Raw genomic sequence first — 19,090 nt, 5'->3', positions numbered from 1 at the left:
AAGTAAAACCCATTTCATTTATTACCACTTAACTGAATGTTTTCTCGAATTTAAAAGCCAACATTACTTCCTCCTATGCATGGACTGGATTTCCTATTTAAACTCAATGGTTTATTCAACAGCAATTCTAAGTAAATTAGCAAAGAGAATTCAATATTCTCTCCCCAACTAGCCAACTGCCACAGATTGGCAAGAGAGGAGGGGAAAGTTGAAGAGTGACCTTTTCTTATTAACAAGCAGTTGTTATTCTTAGTTTCTTTATATCAACAGACAGGCTAATCCACATCATCTTCATCATCAAATCTGACTGAAGGATAATATTTGAGTTACAATTTAAAACTCTTCAACACGCGCAAATCTGCGAAATAAATGAAGGCAGATTTTTGTGCCTCTTTTTACCTCTTCACATCCTTTAGTGACTCTTGCCCCTGAATGGCTATTCCCACACTTCTATTCCTCTGCCCCTCCTCTAGCCATGATGCAGCCAGATGATCAGACTGCAGTGTGGATACCGGTACACGCTTCTCCATTTCCATCCTGCAGCACCTCTGCTCAGATCTATTCTGATTTCACCTGCTCTTTCAACCAAAATGCACCTGCGGAGGCACACTGCATTCTCTCAAGTTAGGCAAACAGAAATACCAATTTAGGTCAAGACAGTAATGGCGAATGGCAGTTCACCAAAGTAACACTGGCATTTTCTTAGGGGCTGTTGATTGCTTTTCCTTAAATAAATGAGCATCATGAGAATTTCAGGGACTGTGGAAAGGAATTGTGAAATATTTCAAGTCTGGAGGGACTTTTAAAAATGATAATTTACATAATTTAATATATGTGTGGTTTTCATTTTTTTTTCTTATTTACATCTGTGGAAAAAGGAATGACTATTCAATCCATGGTGTTAGGGTAGATGGTTATCCATTTGTTAGAGGCCTACCCCACAGCAAACACAAACATGAATCTCCAAATGGACCAACAATCTACACATAACCAGGCCTGAGAAGGCAGGAGAGGTGGGGTGATCACTTGTGCCTCCCAGTTAGCTTCCCTTTTCTGCCCTCAGTGATGCACAACCGTGCCAATGATGCTCATCAACCTGGCCTGGCAAGTGTGAAGGGCAAGAAGAAAAGCCTCAACAGGGCTGGCCACAAGGGGTCAGTACAACTCAGACCACACCATTAGGGTGGGGATCTGGTAGGTAAATCTTACTTCAAAGCTCTTCCTAATATGACTCTAGTTGCTAATACAAATGAGTAATAGTGATAGCTAATAGTCATTGTTCACTCACTATATGCTACTGTGTTAAACACCTTATATGCATTAACTAGCTCATTTAATTTTTAAACATCTTTGAGATGTAATTTACGTATCATAAAGTCCACCCATTTAAAGTGCAGTTTTACTATACTCACAGACTTGTGCAACCATCACCACCATCTGAGTTTAGAAGTTTTCTTTTTATCACCCCGCCACCCCAAGAAAACCCCTACCCATTACAGTACTTCTCCATTTAACACCCCCTCCCTCACCCCCAAAGCCCAAGGCAACCATTTTCTACTTTCTGAATTTGCCTATTCTGACTTTTACATAAATGGAATCATACAATATATCAATTCTGAAAACAATTCTGTGAGGACATATTATACCTATTTCATTCACTTAAAGCATGAAGTTTAGAGAGGTTAAGCAACAGCCTAAGGTGTGGAAGGGAAACTGAGACCCAGTTCCCTGAAGCCCAAACCTGTGCCCGCAACCGGCTACCAATTTTCCACTTTTCCCCCGATCTGCAGATTCAGCCTCAACTGATAATGTACAATATTTTCTGTTTACTCAGATAGCAAAAAGTATAACAAAGTTTTAGATATCTTTACCTTAAAAGTAGGCTTTCAAATAAGGTAAGTTTTATTTTTCTAAAAAATGTAATGCTAGCCTAAAATAGGCTTCATTTTAGTATTACCAGTAGTCGGCCAGCAGAGGCTAACTCTGCAAGTCTATGGTACAAGATGAGCGAGGTCATGCTTAACATGGAAAAAACTTTCGACTGTTGAAAAAGAACAACTTCTTTAAAAAAAAATAGCTTCTAATTTTTGTGGCTTCTAAAAGCTTTTTCCTAAAGAAAAGCTTTAGGCAGTCCAACTCTCATGGTCACCCATCAGTGGGTTCTGAGAGGCAGGAGAGCAGTGACAGATGGAGAATGCTGTATCAAAACAAAGAGACAATGAAGACAGAAGAACTTGCCCCGTGAGAACTAAATTTAGAATTTTTAGTATCCTAGCTGCAACTAGCTTAACACACATCTTCTCTGCTCTCCCAATATATAAATTTTCGGTTTCTCAGTAACTGCAAAACATAAGGTACCTTATAAGAAGAAAGAATTGGACTAGATTATGAAAACAAGGACGAATGGTAAACCAAATACTTCATTTGGGTTAAATGATTGGTGGGTGTAATTTTCCAGGTTTGCTACATTAACTGATAGTGAAAATTTGACTGGATAACTTAAGCAGATCTTTTAAAAATATACCTGTATACATTTCGTTCAATGGCATTTTTCTTGCTCAACAAATGGCCTTCAATGATCACTGTATTCTCCCAGGCTCCACAAATTGCTTAGGCCTAAATTGTGACTCCAGGTTGTTGGATTACATTTCATTTCATTATTTTATGAGCTATAATCAGAGAATGAGGTTTACACGAAGCCTAAATCTTAAAGGGAAGTGCTTTTTTATGTCAGACTCAGCATTTATAGGGTCCCTTCTAAAATAATTATCCATTCTGCTAGGAAACTAATCTCTGGCACTTTACTAAACATCTTTACATTATTTGAAAAATAAATGGCCATCACAGTTGTAAATTAATGACTGAGCACTCTGGTTGCTGTAAGTCAGCATGATATGAAGAAAGCAAAACATGTGGTAGTCACTGTATATCAAGGTGATTAGTAGGGCAGTGGCAAGTCTCTTAGAGGTAATTTATTCTTAAAATGGAATAAAAATGCTACTGTAACTTTTAATCTGGTTAAAATAAACATGCTAATAAAAACCTGAGGATGAGGTACAATGAATAGCTCTACGAAACGTGCTGCCATGGCTGATATGAGGGCTGTACAATATTAATTTCTTACGTTTGCTCTGCTTCTAAGATGTTCATCAAGTGGGGTGATAATCTTCATCTGAGACAGGTGAACTCTGCCAGTGTCTTCTCCCTTTTGGCATTCCAAGTAATTGTTTCCCGCCGGCTTCAGCATCACAAGTACGTCCCCACGCTGTAAGGTACAATACCACTCTCTGAAGCAATTATTATTTAATAAAACATTATTACTTTTTCCACATTTTAATCTTTGGAGCCTAAAGCATTTAATAATGTGTAAAGCAGTAACAGAGGCCAGTTTTTTTTTTTTTTTATGTTCCTCAGTAAAGAAAGAGCTCTACTTTACCTTACAAGAGAGTTCTCCGGGGTTTTGCGAGACAATGTCTTCATTGGCAATTCCATGAGGCACAGACAGCTTAAACATAACCAATGAAAGGATTATTCACAATCAAATAACCTCCTCACAAATTGCTGGTCACTTGGGGATTTGGCACGAGAGCCAGCCCAAAGTGCAACCTCTCCAGCAAACACTTTAACTGGCTTCCTCATGCTCTAGATCCAGTGGGGCCTGCCATTTCTCATAGATACTAAGAGGCATTGGGGGTGTGGAGTCTCTTTGACAACCAGAACCAGGAAGTTCTATTCTATAGGACAAGGTCCACCAAGCCCCTGGGTGTCTGAAGGATGAATACTCAGCACCTGACCTCACAGCTGTCAAGGCCCACCTTTAATTCAGGCTTCTCAATGGCTGTCTTCTGAAGGCTGACCAGGGAATCACGCCTCCTTCACAGTGCTCGATGGACTGCTTCCATTTGCCTTGAATCTCATCTTCTAGAATCTCTGATACCAAGCATCTACTTAAACCCACTTCATTGCCCAACCCCAGTCACTTACTGGTCCACTCAGCTCTGTCTGATCTTAGAATGGTTTTTACATCTGTACCCCACCCTGACCAGGGACTCTGTTCCTTACTGTGGTAAATTTTGGATAATGAGTACAGGTCAGAGAGACTTTACAATACAAAAGACATACTGAGGAAATGTGATTACACAAGCTCACTTCCAACAAGGAAAGAGGGGCTGCTTGGGCCCTTCCATCACTCAGGAACAAAGATGGAGAGAGCAAGGGTGTGACCCTATAAGGCTGGGTTGGGTGGTACTACTTCCCAGCATCTCTGTCGGAGTCCCAGGTCTTGCAAAGTACCAGATCCCTGGTGAGCATTTAATGGTAGGGTAGCCATGGAAAAAAGGAGGGATTTAAGGAATTATTTCATAACGAGACACACTACGCTAATACACCATTATGTTGAATTTATTAATTTGAGTTTTTCAAATGCTCTGTTGATACCACACAGCTATGCTAAGAACCATAGGCAAAATTTGGTTTCTCCTGAATGTGGCTCTTAACATGGAATGGCCAAAACAAGTATAGACTTTACAACTAGCAATACTATTTTCATAGTATGGCTTCATGGTTAAGAGCATAGGGCTCAGAGCCAGTTGATCTGTGTTCAAATCTTGGCTCCACCATTCACTGGTTTGAACCCTGGACAAGGGGTATTTTCCTCATCTGTATACTACATGTAATAATAGCACCTACCTGACAGGGTTGGTGTGAGGAATAAATGAGTTACTCTAACATATATAAATTGCTTTGAACAACGCCTGTCCCATAATAAGTACTCAATACATCAGCTACTATTTTCATTTATTATTTTTAAGTAACCTATCCCAAAGAATACTCCTGGGTTTTAGCAATTAAGATTTTTATTAGGATAAATGAACATGAATATATACGAATATACTACCTCTTTCTTATTCTTCTATACCCTTCTCTTAGGAGGATTTTGAAAAATCCAAATGGCTTAAAGTGAAAACAATTTCTGGCTCAGTGATGGAAATGTAGCACAATGTAAAATTATTAATGCTGTTCTTGTTAAGAGCTACTATCATACAATTGTTTAAAAAATACAAAAGTCCTGCTCTCCTTATCATTTTTATTTGTTCTAAATTTTGTCAGGTTAACCTGACCAAAGTAGAGAGCGCACATTAACTCTGTTTATTTTTTTATTCTTTTTTTTAAAGGAGGGCGCGGCTCACAGTGGCCCATGCGGGGATTGAACCAGCAACCTTGGTGTTATTAGCACCACGCTCTAACCCACTGAGCTAACTGGACACCCCCAATCTCAACTCTGTTTTTAAGCAAGGGAAATGGAGACAAAGGTTTAAGATCATATGATAAGAAAAGTATTCAAAGAGAACAAAATTATTATCTCAACTATCTCAATTATTGATGAAAACTTCTAACTGGTAGCTATTAAATGGACAGTGATAATTAGGTTTACAAAAGGGGAAAATGAAGGGAAAACCATTCATCTATTATTAATAAGACCTTTCTTTCTACTTCATTTAAAATTTTACTCTGTGGGCAAGGGATATAAACTATAAAATCTGCCAGTTACTCCCAGCAGTCTAATCTACTGGGTCAGGTGTTTCAGAGTTTGTTTGGTTAATCCCTATCTGCATTGCTTCCTTTCCTACATTTCTAATAAAGAAACCCTGCTTTAAAGACCTAGGTTTTATTGTGGCCTCCTTATCTAAAGCACTTTTAGGGTCAAGGGTCAAGCCCACATTTGTCTCCTCATCTTTTTCTATGGAATAACGAATGGATCTTATATATACTTTAGGACAGACCTTTTGACCATGAACAGTTTTAAAAAGCTAAATTTACCATGTATTTCTTGTAGAGACAGTGTCCTGGTTTAGGGCGAGGGGGTAGCACCGGATTTTGACTTTTAAAAACTTGACTCTTGGCTTTTGTGAGTCCGGATGCCAAGTTACTTTGTTTTTTCTGAAGATCCATGTCAGAAGAAGACCGATTAACAGGCAGTTTTTTATCTGATGATGCGGTTGTAAAAATTCTGGGGGGAGGTGGTCTCTCAGGGGCCCCCTTGGGAGGAGGCTGTCGAGCTGGTGTGACTTTTCCATTTATAGGTCTGAAAGTCAATATAGAAGCTGTGAGTCAGTGTTTGAGTAATATCAGGTTTTGTTATGTCCGTACACACATGCACACGTGAGTGCACGCGCGTGCGCGCGCGCATACACACACACACACACACACACACACACACACACACACAGCTTTCTGCTAGTGTACTACAATATACACTGAAACATGCAGGGTATGCTATTTTTGAGCAAATGCCTGCTGCAATAAACATTATATTATTAGAGGAAAGGCCACGGTGTTTCTGCTTCCTCTTATCTTGCACTAGAGATTCATTAGTTCAATACAAACAAGCATTTACTCTCATGAGCTCTATAAGGCCCCATTTACTCTTAAACACACCATGACTATTTCAGGAAACTAAGCACTTTCTACCAAAGTCTGAGATGAAAATCTTATAATAGAATATCAGATATATGTGACATAGTCTAGTACATGATTAGAAAAAAAATGAAACTCCCCTAATAGTCATGTTATGGGAATTATTATTCCAGTTCTAACTTAGATTAATAAAGTTGTTTTGAAAATAGGATAGGACAACCATTACTGTGAAAGCCTTTCCTTAATCCCTATGATAAAAATAGTTTCTAATGTAGTAACATCTTCTGATGGCTTCGCAGATTTTGCTCATGTAGTCCTGGAATTCAGAAGGGCAAGTCACCTCTGAGCTAAAAAAGCCTATCTCCCAAAACGGGGGGTGGGGGCAGAGGGAGGAAAGAAGGGAGAGATTCAGAGTTCATTCCAGAAGTAGAGTTGTTTCAGGTTCAGAAAGGAATCTGTTCACTTGAGGAAAAGTATCAGAGATCCACGCTCATGCTCTGCGAGTTTCTGGATTGTGCTAAAAGAAAGAAGGAGCAGAGATTTCTGCAACCTGCTGTCAGAAGCAGACTGTAGGCTAGTGGTCTGGGTGAACTTGTGAGTTTATTGTACCTCTAAAAGAAGATTGAAGGACAACAACACTCAGTTTTGATGACAGAAAAGAGAGCCCAATCACTGAGTCATTACTTGTTCTCTAACTTACACTTTTGTAAAGTTTTCCCACACTTACCTTGGTGGCAGCCTTGGCGGTCCTCGCACAGGACCTCCTGTTTGACCAACATGGTCGGATTCCTGCAAGTGTCAGAGAATGGGTTTTAGTTAAGGTTAATCAGAAACAAGAGCTTGTCAAGAGGAATTTTGGACAGCTTTTTGGCTGGATCTACAAGTGGAAATGCAGCTGAGTTTGAGAAAGGAAAACAAGTTAGAAAGTTAGACAGTTTTTAGTCTTACTCATTATTCATTCATTCCTACCTAAATTATTCATGTCCCAATAACAAAGGAAGACAGAGGAGGAGACTGGGCGTGGGCAGGCGTGTCTGCTATTGCGAACCATGGCCCAACCAACCGCCCTGCATGGTGATACATTCAGCAGATTCATGAGATATTAAGGATGATATCTAGATCATAATACTGGTTACACAGTAGCAATTTAAGCGGGCACTGTAGGGAATTAAAACATATATATAAGGCCTTTATTTATCCCATAATGACACATAAGATATGCACTGCTTCTAAGTTTAAACAGATAAAAAGTGATTAGTTTGTTTTGCTTAGAATAGGCAGATCTCTCATCACTGGATGATTTGTACATTGTGTGTTCAATGTACATTTGTACACTGAACTAGAATATGGTGGGAACATAAAAGCCTAAGGGATGGCCTGAAAGGAAGGTGTGTGAGGAGGAAGAGAAAAGGCCCAAGAAAGCAGAGAGCTTGTACCACTATAGCAAAGGGGCTGGACGTGCTAAGAAGAGTTTTGTAGGAAAGAGTATAGGGGGTAACGTGAAAAATAAAAGATAGGTAGAGTCAGAATGTTTTAGCTTAATAGTAGATGAGAGAAATTGGATGTTTGGAGATCAATAGGAAGATTTCTCTAGGGCAAGGGATTCAAACTGTGCTATTTAAATTGCTTTTCTGAACATGTTATAGGCCAAAGATTGGGAAATGAGTATAACGCATGGAAAATATTTTCAGATCGTCTGTTGAATAAAAAGTTAAAGGATTTCAAAGCCAAACCTGATTTTGTAGGAAAAAGTTCTCACTAAATTTTTAAAATTCTCATTGAGTCTCTCTCTCTCTCTCTCTCTCTCTCTCTCTGCATATCTTCTACTTTCTAAGCCTCGACCCTGACATCCACAAAACAATATTTCTCTAACACCCCTTAAGGGGGGGAAAATGTCAGTCTTTTAAAATTACACTGCCTTTTTTTTGTGCAAAGGAGGTCTAACTATAGCTTGGGGATTTCTGTGGGTTAATTCAGACTGTTTTCTTCCTTCTCATCTCATAAATGAGTTAAATTTCACTTCCGTGGTTTTTAATTCAACCTGAATATTTGTAACGTTTCCTTAAATATCAAATGATTAATTGCCAATAACTGTGACTGTTGAAATATGTTTCAATGTTTTAAAATCCCATTTTTAAAAACAAATTAAGCTTGCCCTTAAAACTTGGTTGCACTAATGAGTTCAGTTAATGTAGTGAGGCGAGTCACCAGCTCATAAACCCTGCAATATTCCAGACTATAATCCATGCCTTGTAAATACGCTACTGCCTGTATTTCCCTCTGACAAATACTGCTATGATACTTGAAAAACTGATTTACTTCTTTGGCCACTTTTAAAATTAAAACAAACAGGAAAACACTCTAGCAGATAGGCAGAAACTTTTTGCTTTTCTCAAAATTATAGTTGTTAGATACCTTAATAATTAGGAGCAAATTTTTAAAAAGATAGATGTATAAATTTGACATGGAAAGTTACAGATGATGTACTGCAATAAATACATGCCATAGAATCCTAATTCTGCACCAAATACTAGCTGTAGTGTTCTCTGGGTGGTGCTATTTTATAACAATCAAATATTTTTTTCTCAATTTTCTACAATGAGCACATTCTAAATGGGGGGGAAAAAAGAAAAAGGCAGCATATGCAAATCCCCCATGAATGTGAGGCTCCTTTTGGAAGGCCCCTCTGTATCAGACACCCTTCAAATCCTGAGGATAGGGGACTGGGTCCTGCAGAAGCCATTGTCTTAGTACGTGCTCAAATGCAGGTTTACGCACAGGTTGGGCCAACTATCTTTGGAAGATTATTGATAAAGGATTTCCTCCTCTTCAATATTCCACATATAGCTGGGGCCTCTTTGCATCTGCTTTGTGTAGTTTTTATTTTTTATTTTTATTTCTCTAGCTCTGACATCCCTGAACTTTGGCTTTTGCTTTGTCTGGATAGGAATTTTAGTTCCTGGCAAAGTTGGTTTTTCTACTGTACTGTCCCTGTAGATGCCATCTTTTTGTTCATTTGTACTGGAATGGTTTCTTACATTCTAATTTCAAAATTAATTCCCAGTTTTTTGCTATATTTTCAAAAGATAGACATCTCTTTCAAGACCATGCTCTTGTCTGTTGGAATTACTGAGCAGCCTTTGCAGATGTTTCTTCTCTCCTTTCTCCAGGAACCGGTACCAAATCTATGTCCTGAATTCATTAGCTGACTTCTGTGCTATAGCTGGGATTCCTTACACACACAGGGAGGTGTCTTCTGACTCTCCTCCTGTACCAGCTGGCAGCCTCCTTGGGGGAGGCTCTGGGAGCTGTGGGTCCTTGTGGTGGGCAACAGGCGACACAGAAACATCTGTTTCTGCTGACAGAATGGTTCCAGTGGCCCCTCGTTTCAGTGAAGGAAGTGAGATTGTGCAACTACAGCCATGTGTCCTGAGGTGGAAAGTCGCTCAGCACTCATGGCAGGAGAAATAGCGGAGGGCTTTTTCTCTCCTCATCAGGAGACACAGTTGGCAAAGACCAAGCTCATTACACTGGAGAAATAATCCTGGAGATCCTAACCCACACCTGAAGCCTTTATGGCCTCTGGTCTAAAATCCACTCAGTAATTGTAATGCTCAAACAAAAGAAATTTCTCATAGATTTGACTTCCTGGCCCTGGAAATCTCTCTGTGTGACTTCAGCCGAATCATTTAACTTGTGGTCTGTTTCTCATCTTTTCTTCTGTCGGACCCAGTGTGTCTATTATGGTCTGTATTATAGCACAGCACAGAATGCCTTGACCCTCTCTCCCTTTGTAAACAGTGTAGGACGGAATTTTCCTCATGTTGTTCGCAACAATTATGAATATACTACTTCTCCAGATGTCTTACTGTATTCTAACGTCCTTCTCTTTTTTAAAATGGGAGAGTTGCTTTGTGAACTGCCTAACACCAAATGTAGCAATACCTAATATTTTAATAGTTTGATGGCTTACAAAGCCTATTACATGACTTACTGAACGATATGCACACCTACTCATCACGTCCTCACTCTCTTTTGCAACCCTTTACAGTGGATGCCAGGAACCTTCTCAAGTAACTTTTCCTCCCTGCAAATTTGGGGTTTTCCTATTCAACAGTAGTATGGTGGGGGCCCTCACATATTCTTTTGCGATTTCTTGGCCCAGTTTTAATAAAAATTCATTATCAAGTACTTTGAAAATCCAAGTGATCACTAAATTTTAATTCAGCCCACAGGAAAGTCTCATTAACTTGGTATCGGCTAATTCAATTTAATGTCTTCTTCAAAGAAATGTCTCTTCAACTAGATGATTAGATGGTTTGCATGTAAAATAAGCATAGCTAATGCACAATGTAAAATTACTATAAAATTTGAACTGAAAATTTGGTGAAAGACTTTAAGAATTGGTGTTTTTTGAAACAAATCTTAAAGATAATCTATCATATGGGAATTTCAGAAAGTATGGGGAAATGCTATTAAGGTTGTAAATATATATATTTCAAGCTCTTTGACTACCATCTATTAACAAATACATGGTAAAGCACTATTTTTTAAATTTAAGAAATAACGTTTCCCTAAATTTCAGATTAATGAATGCTTATGGTAATTATCTTAGAATAATGTCACTAATAGCTATTTTAAATAAAAATCGATAACTAAATTAAATCTACTTTCAAACATATTATAGGTTTTTAGAGATTTTCAGTAACTTATTATTAGTGCCATTTAAAAAACAATGTCAATATATTGGTATAGGACAAATTATTTTATGATGAAGTATAATGAGTTGTCCTATAGGGATTTTAAAAATATACAACATCACATTAAACAAGTACATGGGGCTTAGAAACTGGCTTGTAATAAAAGTTTTTTTGTTTTTTTTTTAAATAATTTAGACATAAGCTGAGTATTTAAAATTAGCGCATAGCTTGGTCTTCAACCTAGGACAATCTATAATGACCACTTACCAAGTTTCCCATTCTGTCAACATTACTGAGTTTTCCAGATACTGCACAGTAAGTATTTCCAATAGGCTTTGCAGTGGGGAGAGGAGGTGGACTTTGTGGAGCCTCATGTAAACCTGGAAAAATAGCAGTGATTCATCAACGATTTTTGGTCTTTGGGGATTCCCAAGGATGAAATGACTGCTGCTTGTTTCCTTAGAGAAATGGCTATCACAAAGAATGGCTAGCTTAGCAAATGAGAAAGAACTCCCACCGAACTTCAGAAAATGTGATAGGTTAGTAGACATCAGTTAATTTTACTGAATGCTTTATAGAGAGTAAAAATAATAGTAAATAATTACAACAACAGCCAACATTTTTGAGACGCTTCTATTAATATGTGCCAGGCTATTAAGTTAAGGCACTTTATTCATATACCAACCAACATCTATCTATGTGCTAGATCTACGCAGTCCACTAGCTAGTAGCCACATGTGACCATTTAAACTTAAATCTTAATTATTTAGAATTAAAATTTCAGTTTCTCAGTTGCACTAACCCCATTCCAATAGCCACATGTTGCTAGCCCCTACCATATTGTACAGTGCAAATATGGAATATTTCCATCTTCGAAGAAAGTCCTATTGGGCAGCACTACACTAGATAATATCCTACCCATTTTACAGATGAAGAAACTAAGAAGAAAATATACCAGGTATTCAAGGTCTTAATGCTAGTAATTTTCAGAACCAGGGTTTTGAACCCAAGAGCCTGTGCTTAGTGTAATAAGCGTGCTGTTTCTTAATAGGTGGTATATCCAAGCCCATCCATACAATTAAATGTGTTTTCTGATTCATTAGCTCCAGATTAATGGGCATCATTGCCCCTCAATTTAACAAACAATATCTTTACATCCCAAGTACATCCTTAACTCATTGATAGTGTACCCTCAACTTAAAAAGAAGAAAACAAAGATGACCAGATTTAATTACTGACAGCTAATTAAAACTGGTGTGCAAAATCACTTGGAATGTACAACTGTAACATACAAAAGGAAGCTAAAACTATCTTTTACACAGTGACTCAGGCATTTAAAGGAGATGAGAATTTTTCTCATTCTTTCAAAAGAACACTCTCTGCCCATTTCACATGAAAAACCTGTAACAAGAGGATGATTTGTCAGGTTGTTGTTTTATCCACGGACAACAAACACTCTCAAAAGCAGGAAAACAATGATTTAGAGACAGGCAAGTGTTTTTAGTGACAGGCAGTAGTAGCACTGCGCTACTCTGGGACTTAAGACACACACTGGAACATTCTAACTCAGTCGCTGCCTGGAAGACTTTCTCTGTGCTGCAGCTTCCTTATTCTTAACAAGGAAATAATGAATCATTTAGGATATAATATTGTCATGACAAACAACTAAGGGTGTGAAGTAGTAACAATATGAAAGTAGAGAGGAGATAGCTGACTGGCAGGAAGGGACATAAGGATTATTCTGTGTGTGGGGAGAGGTAGAGATTTTCAACTTCAAGTAACATGGTCAGCAGAGGTCTCAATGAAAAAAGCGGCATTTGAGCAAAACCTCAAAGGAATGGTAAAAGAGGGAGCCATGCAGGTGTCTGGGAAAGGAACATTCTAGCCAGAAGAAACAGGTCCCCAGGGGAAGGAGCTGACAGGTTCAAAGAAGAACAAGGAGTTTTGCACCACAAAGCTTTTTTTTCTTCCCTTGTCCATTCCAAATTCTTCAGACGCCAAAGGTCTTACTCAAGTTTTCCTCTACAGCATATATGTATTGCTTTGTAACTATAATAATACAATTCTGGGGAACTGGTTTTTTGGTATAAATAGAAGTAACTTTCTAGAAACTGTCACTTCAGTTCTCTCCCATATAGCAGTATAGAATTCATCTTCCTAATAATAGTTGGAGCTTTGTCAGGATAATAAATAAATAAAGATGCTTCCTCAATATACACTTTTCAGGATTTCAGGACTATTGATCCAATTTGTAAGTGTGCAGAAAAGAGTAAACATAACATAGCTATGGTTAGGTCAGACTGATTGCAATAATATACATCCTATATATATATTGGGATAATATACTCTATATGATAGACATATGCAACTTTGTTTGCTACCAGTTTCAATTACTTTCCTACCATATCTTTACCAGAAGTACTAAGAAAGGATATTACAATTACTCTGAGTTTCAGTCTCCCTCTATTCTCTCTACCTAAAGACAGTGTTAAAGAGAAATGAAATCTAAATTTACTGCACTAATTGTCTAAAGAATTGTTAAAAACAACATGCTTTTAAATTTCCTTCACTATGAATAATAATAATAAATGGCCAGTTGCACATAACTTCAAAAGTGGACATTGATAAATTAGCATATATTTCTCCCAGACTCTTGGAGAAGCAAATAAAGGCAGAGAAATGCTTACATTTTCCTGGTTTGGCTGGAATTCGAATCACAGTGGGCTTCCTGGTGAGTGCTGGTTGAACCGCTCCTTCTTTTGTTGGTTCTGTTTTTGTGGGGAGCTGAAAGGGATCTAATGAAAAACACAGTTTATTTTGCATGTTTTAGTTAACATGGTCTCAAACAAAAAACCTCATTCATAATTAAAAATTCATATTTTTCATGCCCCAGGGAAAACTAGTCACGGGTAAACAAAATCTCAGTTTGCAGAGACAAAAACAAAGTCTGAGCTCATGAAAGGAAATATCTTGGTGCTCTGTAAATAATTTATATGGTCTTTCTTCCTCTCTGATGAGAGAGATCCAGGACAATCTTGAATTATGTAGAAGCTATCTTTCATGGGAGAGCAATCATTTCATAAATGTCTGCCTGAAATGAGGGGCCATGGAAATGAGGAGCCACTTTTCCCCGTCCTCCGAAGGCTCCCAGATCCTCCATGAGGGAAGGCCTCTCCCACACCTCTGTGCCCAGTGGAAAACTTACCCATGGGGCTCACCAAGGGCCGCCATCCTACCCAGCACTGTGCCTGGCACAGGTGGGTGGCTCAGCAGTCTTGTATTGAGTACTTTAGTAAAACTACACTTCAGTAACATGAAAACGAAAAATGTTTTATCCTGCAAATAATATAAGACATCTCCCTTCAAATATTTAAACTTGGGGCAAGGATACATGAGTCGGCATTTCTCCATCTTAACTGATTCATTAAAAATGGGCAACATATGCTTAGAAAAAGTATTTTAAACAAAAGCATAACCATCAAATTATTTTTTCCTGAAAGAAATGGTCTTTTTTTTTTTCCTTTAATGTTAATATTCTTTTCAATAGTTTGGGAAAATGACCATAATTTTTTTTTTCTTTTTTAAAGATGAGAAATCTGAAAATAAAATAGATTAGCAAAAGTAATACAAAATGCTGTACAATGGATACTCCATAGAGCACACAGGGTCTCATGAGGCTGCCTTTGCCTTTATTCAACAAGAAGCAGAGTGAGTATAAGCTGTAATTCTGCACCTGTTCTGTGAAGCTTGCCTGAGGGAGACACTCCCTGTAAAACAATGCCCGTGATGAATACCATTCATGTTCTGCCTGTTATGAGCTGCAGTTCAATAAGCACCTTTTGCTGACCAGCTCTTTGTAGGAGACGTGAAGAGCTGAGCTAAGGACAGGAAGGCCTGTCGGCCCCCTGATACTTCCCCTTCCCTCCCACCCAGCTCTCAGGCAACCCCACTGTCATATATCTACGAAAGGCAATAGTCACTCGCTGGCCACTTGCTCATATATGTACGTGTATCATGTGCCAGTAACAGTGCTGGGTGGGGAGATACGACTGTCAAGTACAGTCCTATTTGAAGTTCATTATCTGCCACCTAGGAAGGCACCCAGATGACATGCCAGGTAAAATAATTATTATTAGCCTACTGAGAAAAAAAATTAGATGACCCCTCTATGGAAACCAATCAGTTCACAAATGAGGCAAGTCTTGTCTAAGTTCAGAAAACCAACTCGACGCTATCGAAACAATATCAAACTTTTAAAAAAGACACTTGTAATAATACAATTTTCTTTCACATAACTTAAGTCCCCCCAAACAAACAAAGTTCCTCCTTTTAGGTCTAACCAAATCCTTTAATTCCTTATTTTGTTATAACATTATTTTTTACTTCCAAGGTAATGTTTATTGTAAAAATGGGAAACATTAAGAACTATATGCTAGACAATCTCCTGTAATCTCATCCCTTCCAAAATAACAATTACCTAAAATGTGGCGTATCTATCGATATTTTTTTCTATATTGCATGTATTATTAAGCAGGTATTTTGCAAAACAAAAACAGGATCATTTTATATCCATTTCTTTGCTAATCTGCCTTTTCACTTTTGTTTATTCAGTATTGGTTGGGTTCCTGCTACACATCAAACACTATTCTAGATGCTGGGGATACTTCCCAGTAAAGGAGGCAAAGAACTCTGTCTGCATGGCACTTCCATTCCAGCAGGGGGACAATAAACAATAAATGTAACAGATAAGTAATTCATGTTGTACAGTAAAAGATGAGACGTACTACTGAAAAAGGGAAAAGCAGAGCAAGGTAAGGAACTTCGGGTATGGGCAGGGCACAGGTTGCAGCATGAAACAGGAGTACAGGTGGCGAGGGAGGGGAGGGAGCCATGACCATCTTTCCAACAACTGGATTTGACATATTGTAATAGTTCTTCCACCTTGAATAATACACATCTGATCTTCAGGAAACAGTGGTGCCAATGGATAAAAAGGGGTAGGTACACTTGTATTAAAGCCCATTTTGCAAATATTATCCAAATCTGAACTCCCAGAATGGTTCATCTATTCTGAGTAACTCTAGCTAAAATGAAAGACTTTGAAGACCCCATGTAATCTTGGCAGATGTTTTATTCAAACACAGAAGTGTATCTTTCCTCAGTATGTATCCTTCCTTTCTGTTCTTTCTCTTCCCTGCCATTGCCTCTGTTCTGCCCCCTTGGTCCTTGTAGGAACCCAGTGACCTCCAAGGAGCCACCTTCCTTTCCCAGCTGCTGCAAAGACTTGACTATTCAGGGACTTGTCTGTCCTCCCTCCCCTGAATCTTGGTTGTAATAGCCCATTCTCTCAGGGTTCTGTTATCTGCTGGGAAAAGGACCAAAAATTCAAGAAAAGGATTTAGGCTCGTCATTGTTCATTGTCTTCTACCTTTCAAGTGGCATTTTTACGTTAACGGCTGCTTTTGGTACCTATATTCTGTTGGTAGTCAGGATAGTTTTTAGTTGATGATGTTTTGTGGGGGTGGGCGTGGAGGCGGAAGAAAATCTTGAGCATGGAATGGCTTCAATTGCTTGCCAATTCATACCAAATTCTGGGCCAGTATACCACCTACAGTCTTTCCCTCACATTCCAGGAGTGAGGGCCCGAACAAGGAGGACAGGGACAGGAGAAAAGAGGCCAGTGAGTGCCCTTGAGGGGTGAGGCCGAAGGGGCGTCCCTGTGCTTGCTGTTGGCGGACTGGCCGCAGGGAGCCCTGCCACAACCTGCAAACTGTGACTGCATGAAAGGGTCCAGTCATTTTCTTTTTTTTTAAACCTGAAGGATTTAAATAGAAGGAGCATAGATACAACTTAAATATAAAGCATTACAAGTGTTCTCGCTACCCATTTTTTCTTTCTTTTCTTCTTTTGTTTTTATTTTTAATATCATTAGTTGCTCTTTAATACCTAGCACGCATATCATGTGTAATTATTCCACTATACATGGCTGGAAAACATTTCTTTCTCAATGCAGTGAAATAAGGAAGCCTTAGTGTTCCAGCACTGTGGGCTGTTTGGCAGGAGTGGTTCTGTTTAAATGTCCTACCCTAGCTGTGTTCACTGAGTCAGTGAGCTTGGCACCTGCCTCCCTGTCTGCATGCTATCCTGGGCTGTGATCCAGACGAGGCTGCAGACGAGTGGGGAGGACAAATGGCATCGCTTCGGTGAGAAGGTGGAGCCAGAGGCCAGTGTTTCATCTTGAGGATGGTGTGCAAGTTTCTCCCTCGCCGCACAATATGAACTTGACTTTTCACGTCTTTTCATGAGAGGGGTATTTTTTCCAATACAAATGTGGGTGGCCAACATAAAAAGCAAGGATGGCACTTCATGTTTGGGAATTCCAGGCACTGCCAGGTGGGAAACTGCATTACTGGTACTATTAGAATGTTTCAAGTTCATAACCTTTGCTCCAGTAGTCCCACTTTTGGAGATTTATTCTTCAGAAATAAAAGCACTAGTAGAACTGAAAATCTTTACAAGAGTGTTTACTGCAGCATTTTTCACAGTGGCAAAAAAAAAAATATCCAAAAAATTAAAAACAAACAAAACAACTCAAACGTCCATCAACGGGAAATGCTGAATCAACTACGATGCACTCAGGCAGGTGAAAGGAAACAAGGACTAGACTTAGAGCTGCTGGCCTGAAGAGAAGTCCATAAATCTCATTTTTAAATGAAAAAAGCATTGCTTCTCAGCCTTTTGGCTAAGATCAAGTATAAATGAAAAAAGCAAGCTGCTGTGTAATGGGTATAGTATGATAAAATGCTTGTAAAAAGCAGGAAAAAGTACAAGTATACGTATATGTTTGTAAGCTTTGGTTTGGAATGTCCAAAGGCACAGAAGCGTACATACAGCACTGCCCACACTGTTTACTCTAGGGATTGGGATGGACTGGAGGGAGATTATTATTATTTTTGTTTTACTAAACATTTATACCATTCGACTTGTTAGAGCAAATATATGTTATTTTGTAACTGAAAAAAATCTAATAAAATAAATTCAATGACAAGAATAAGTTATAAGATAAAGATGAACTAATTAACACCCCTGCCAAACAAACCAAAACAAAAACGACTTAAAAACGGGGAAAAAAGTGAAAAGTCTTCTCCCTTTTGTTGCTTTTTGAAGGCAAGGATGGCCATAAAATTTCCCATAAAGTAACTAGAAAAATAAAAACTCTCTTTTTGATACTATTTCAGTGATTCCATTTAATAGGAAATAATGCAGATATGTATTTTTGAATTTGTCCAGTTCAGACCTATCTAGTTCATAATAATTAGCTTTTATTTGTAACCTTGAATAATATAACTTTAGAAAAATCCTATTATTTTTTTAAAATTTCTACTCATCATAAGGCTGAAGATCAGGACAGGATGTGCTGAGACAGAACGGCGAGAGGTAAATCTCAGTTTCTTTCATCTTTATTCTGCTATGTTCAGCTATTTGAAAAAATAGGTTACCCATTCTCTCCTGCCTACCCAGTTCTGTCATAAAAGACAACCTCTGTTAACAACTCTTTCTACATCTTTCCAAAGACATTGCATGTTTGTGTGTATGTGTGTGTTCTAACACCAACAGTAGCTAAAATACCATGACTCCTCTCTGTGCCTCACATTTTTCACCTACTAATATCTTGGAGGCTGGTCCACAGCAGGAGATAATAGGTGGTCTATCTCCTTTTGATTTACTGCACAATACACCGTATCTATTTCAGCAGTCCACTGAATGTTATCGCCAACATTTTGTGGTAGAAGTCCTTAATCTGGGGTCCAGGAATAGGCTCTGGAAATCACCTCCAATTGTGCATTCACGAGCTCAAGGGCTCTTTTCAAGGGTGGGAAAAGATTCACAGGCTAATCAGATTCTCACAACTGCAGTGCCGTAAGTCTCTCTATCACAGACTGTTTGTTCTTGCTTCTATAGAAAAACACAAA

General features: G+C 38.5%; 1 protein-coding gene across 8 annotated transcripts in view; it reads right to left on the bottom strand.

Annotated features, from left to right (window-relative positions):
- Window positions 1-19,090, bottom strand: part of SH3D19 (SH3 domain containing 19) — a 141,839-nt gene that overhangs the window by 15,897 nt on the left and 106,852 nt on the right. For all 8 annotated transcript variants that reach the window (XM_019722837.2, XM_074338447.1, XM_019722822.2 and 5 more), the window contains 6 exons: window positions 13,805-13,912; window positions 11,385-11,497; window positions 7,145-7,206; window positions 5,821-6,085; window positions 3,437-3,505; window positions 3,125-3,265 (listed from right to left, as the gene is read on the bottom strand). In XM_019722837.2, the coding sequence (XP_019578396.2) occupies window positions 3,125-3,265; window positions 3,437-3,505; window positions 5,821-6,085; window positions 7,145-7,206; window positions 11,385-11,497; window positions 13,805-13,912 (758 nt within the window). The remainder of the gene's footprint in view (window positions 1-3,124; window positions 3,266-3,436; window positions 3,506-5,820; window positions 6,086-7,144; window positions 7,207-11,384; window positions 11,498-13,804; window positions 13,913-19,090) is intronic.

Source organism: Rhinolophus sinicus, linkage group LG07 (assembly GCF_036562045.2).
Source record: "Rhinolophus sinicus isolate RSC01 linkage group LG07, ASM3656204v1, whole genome shotgun sequence".
Lineage (NCBI taxonomy): Eukaryota > Metazoa > Chordata > Mammalia > Chiroptera > Rhinolophidae > Rhinolophus > Rhinolophus sinicus.
This window is presented reverse-complemented; position numbering and strand designations above follow the sequence as displayed.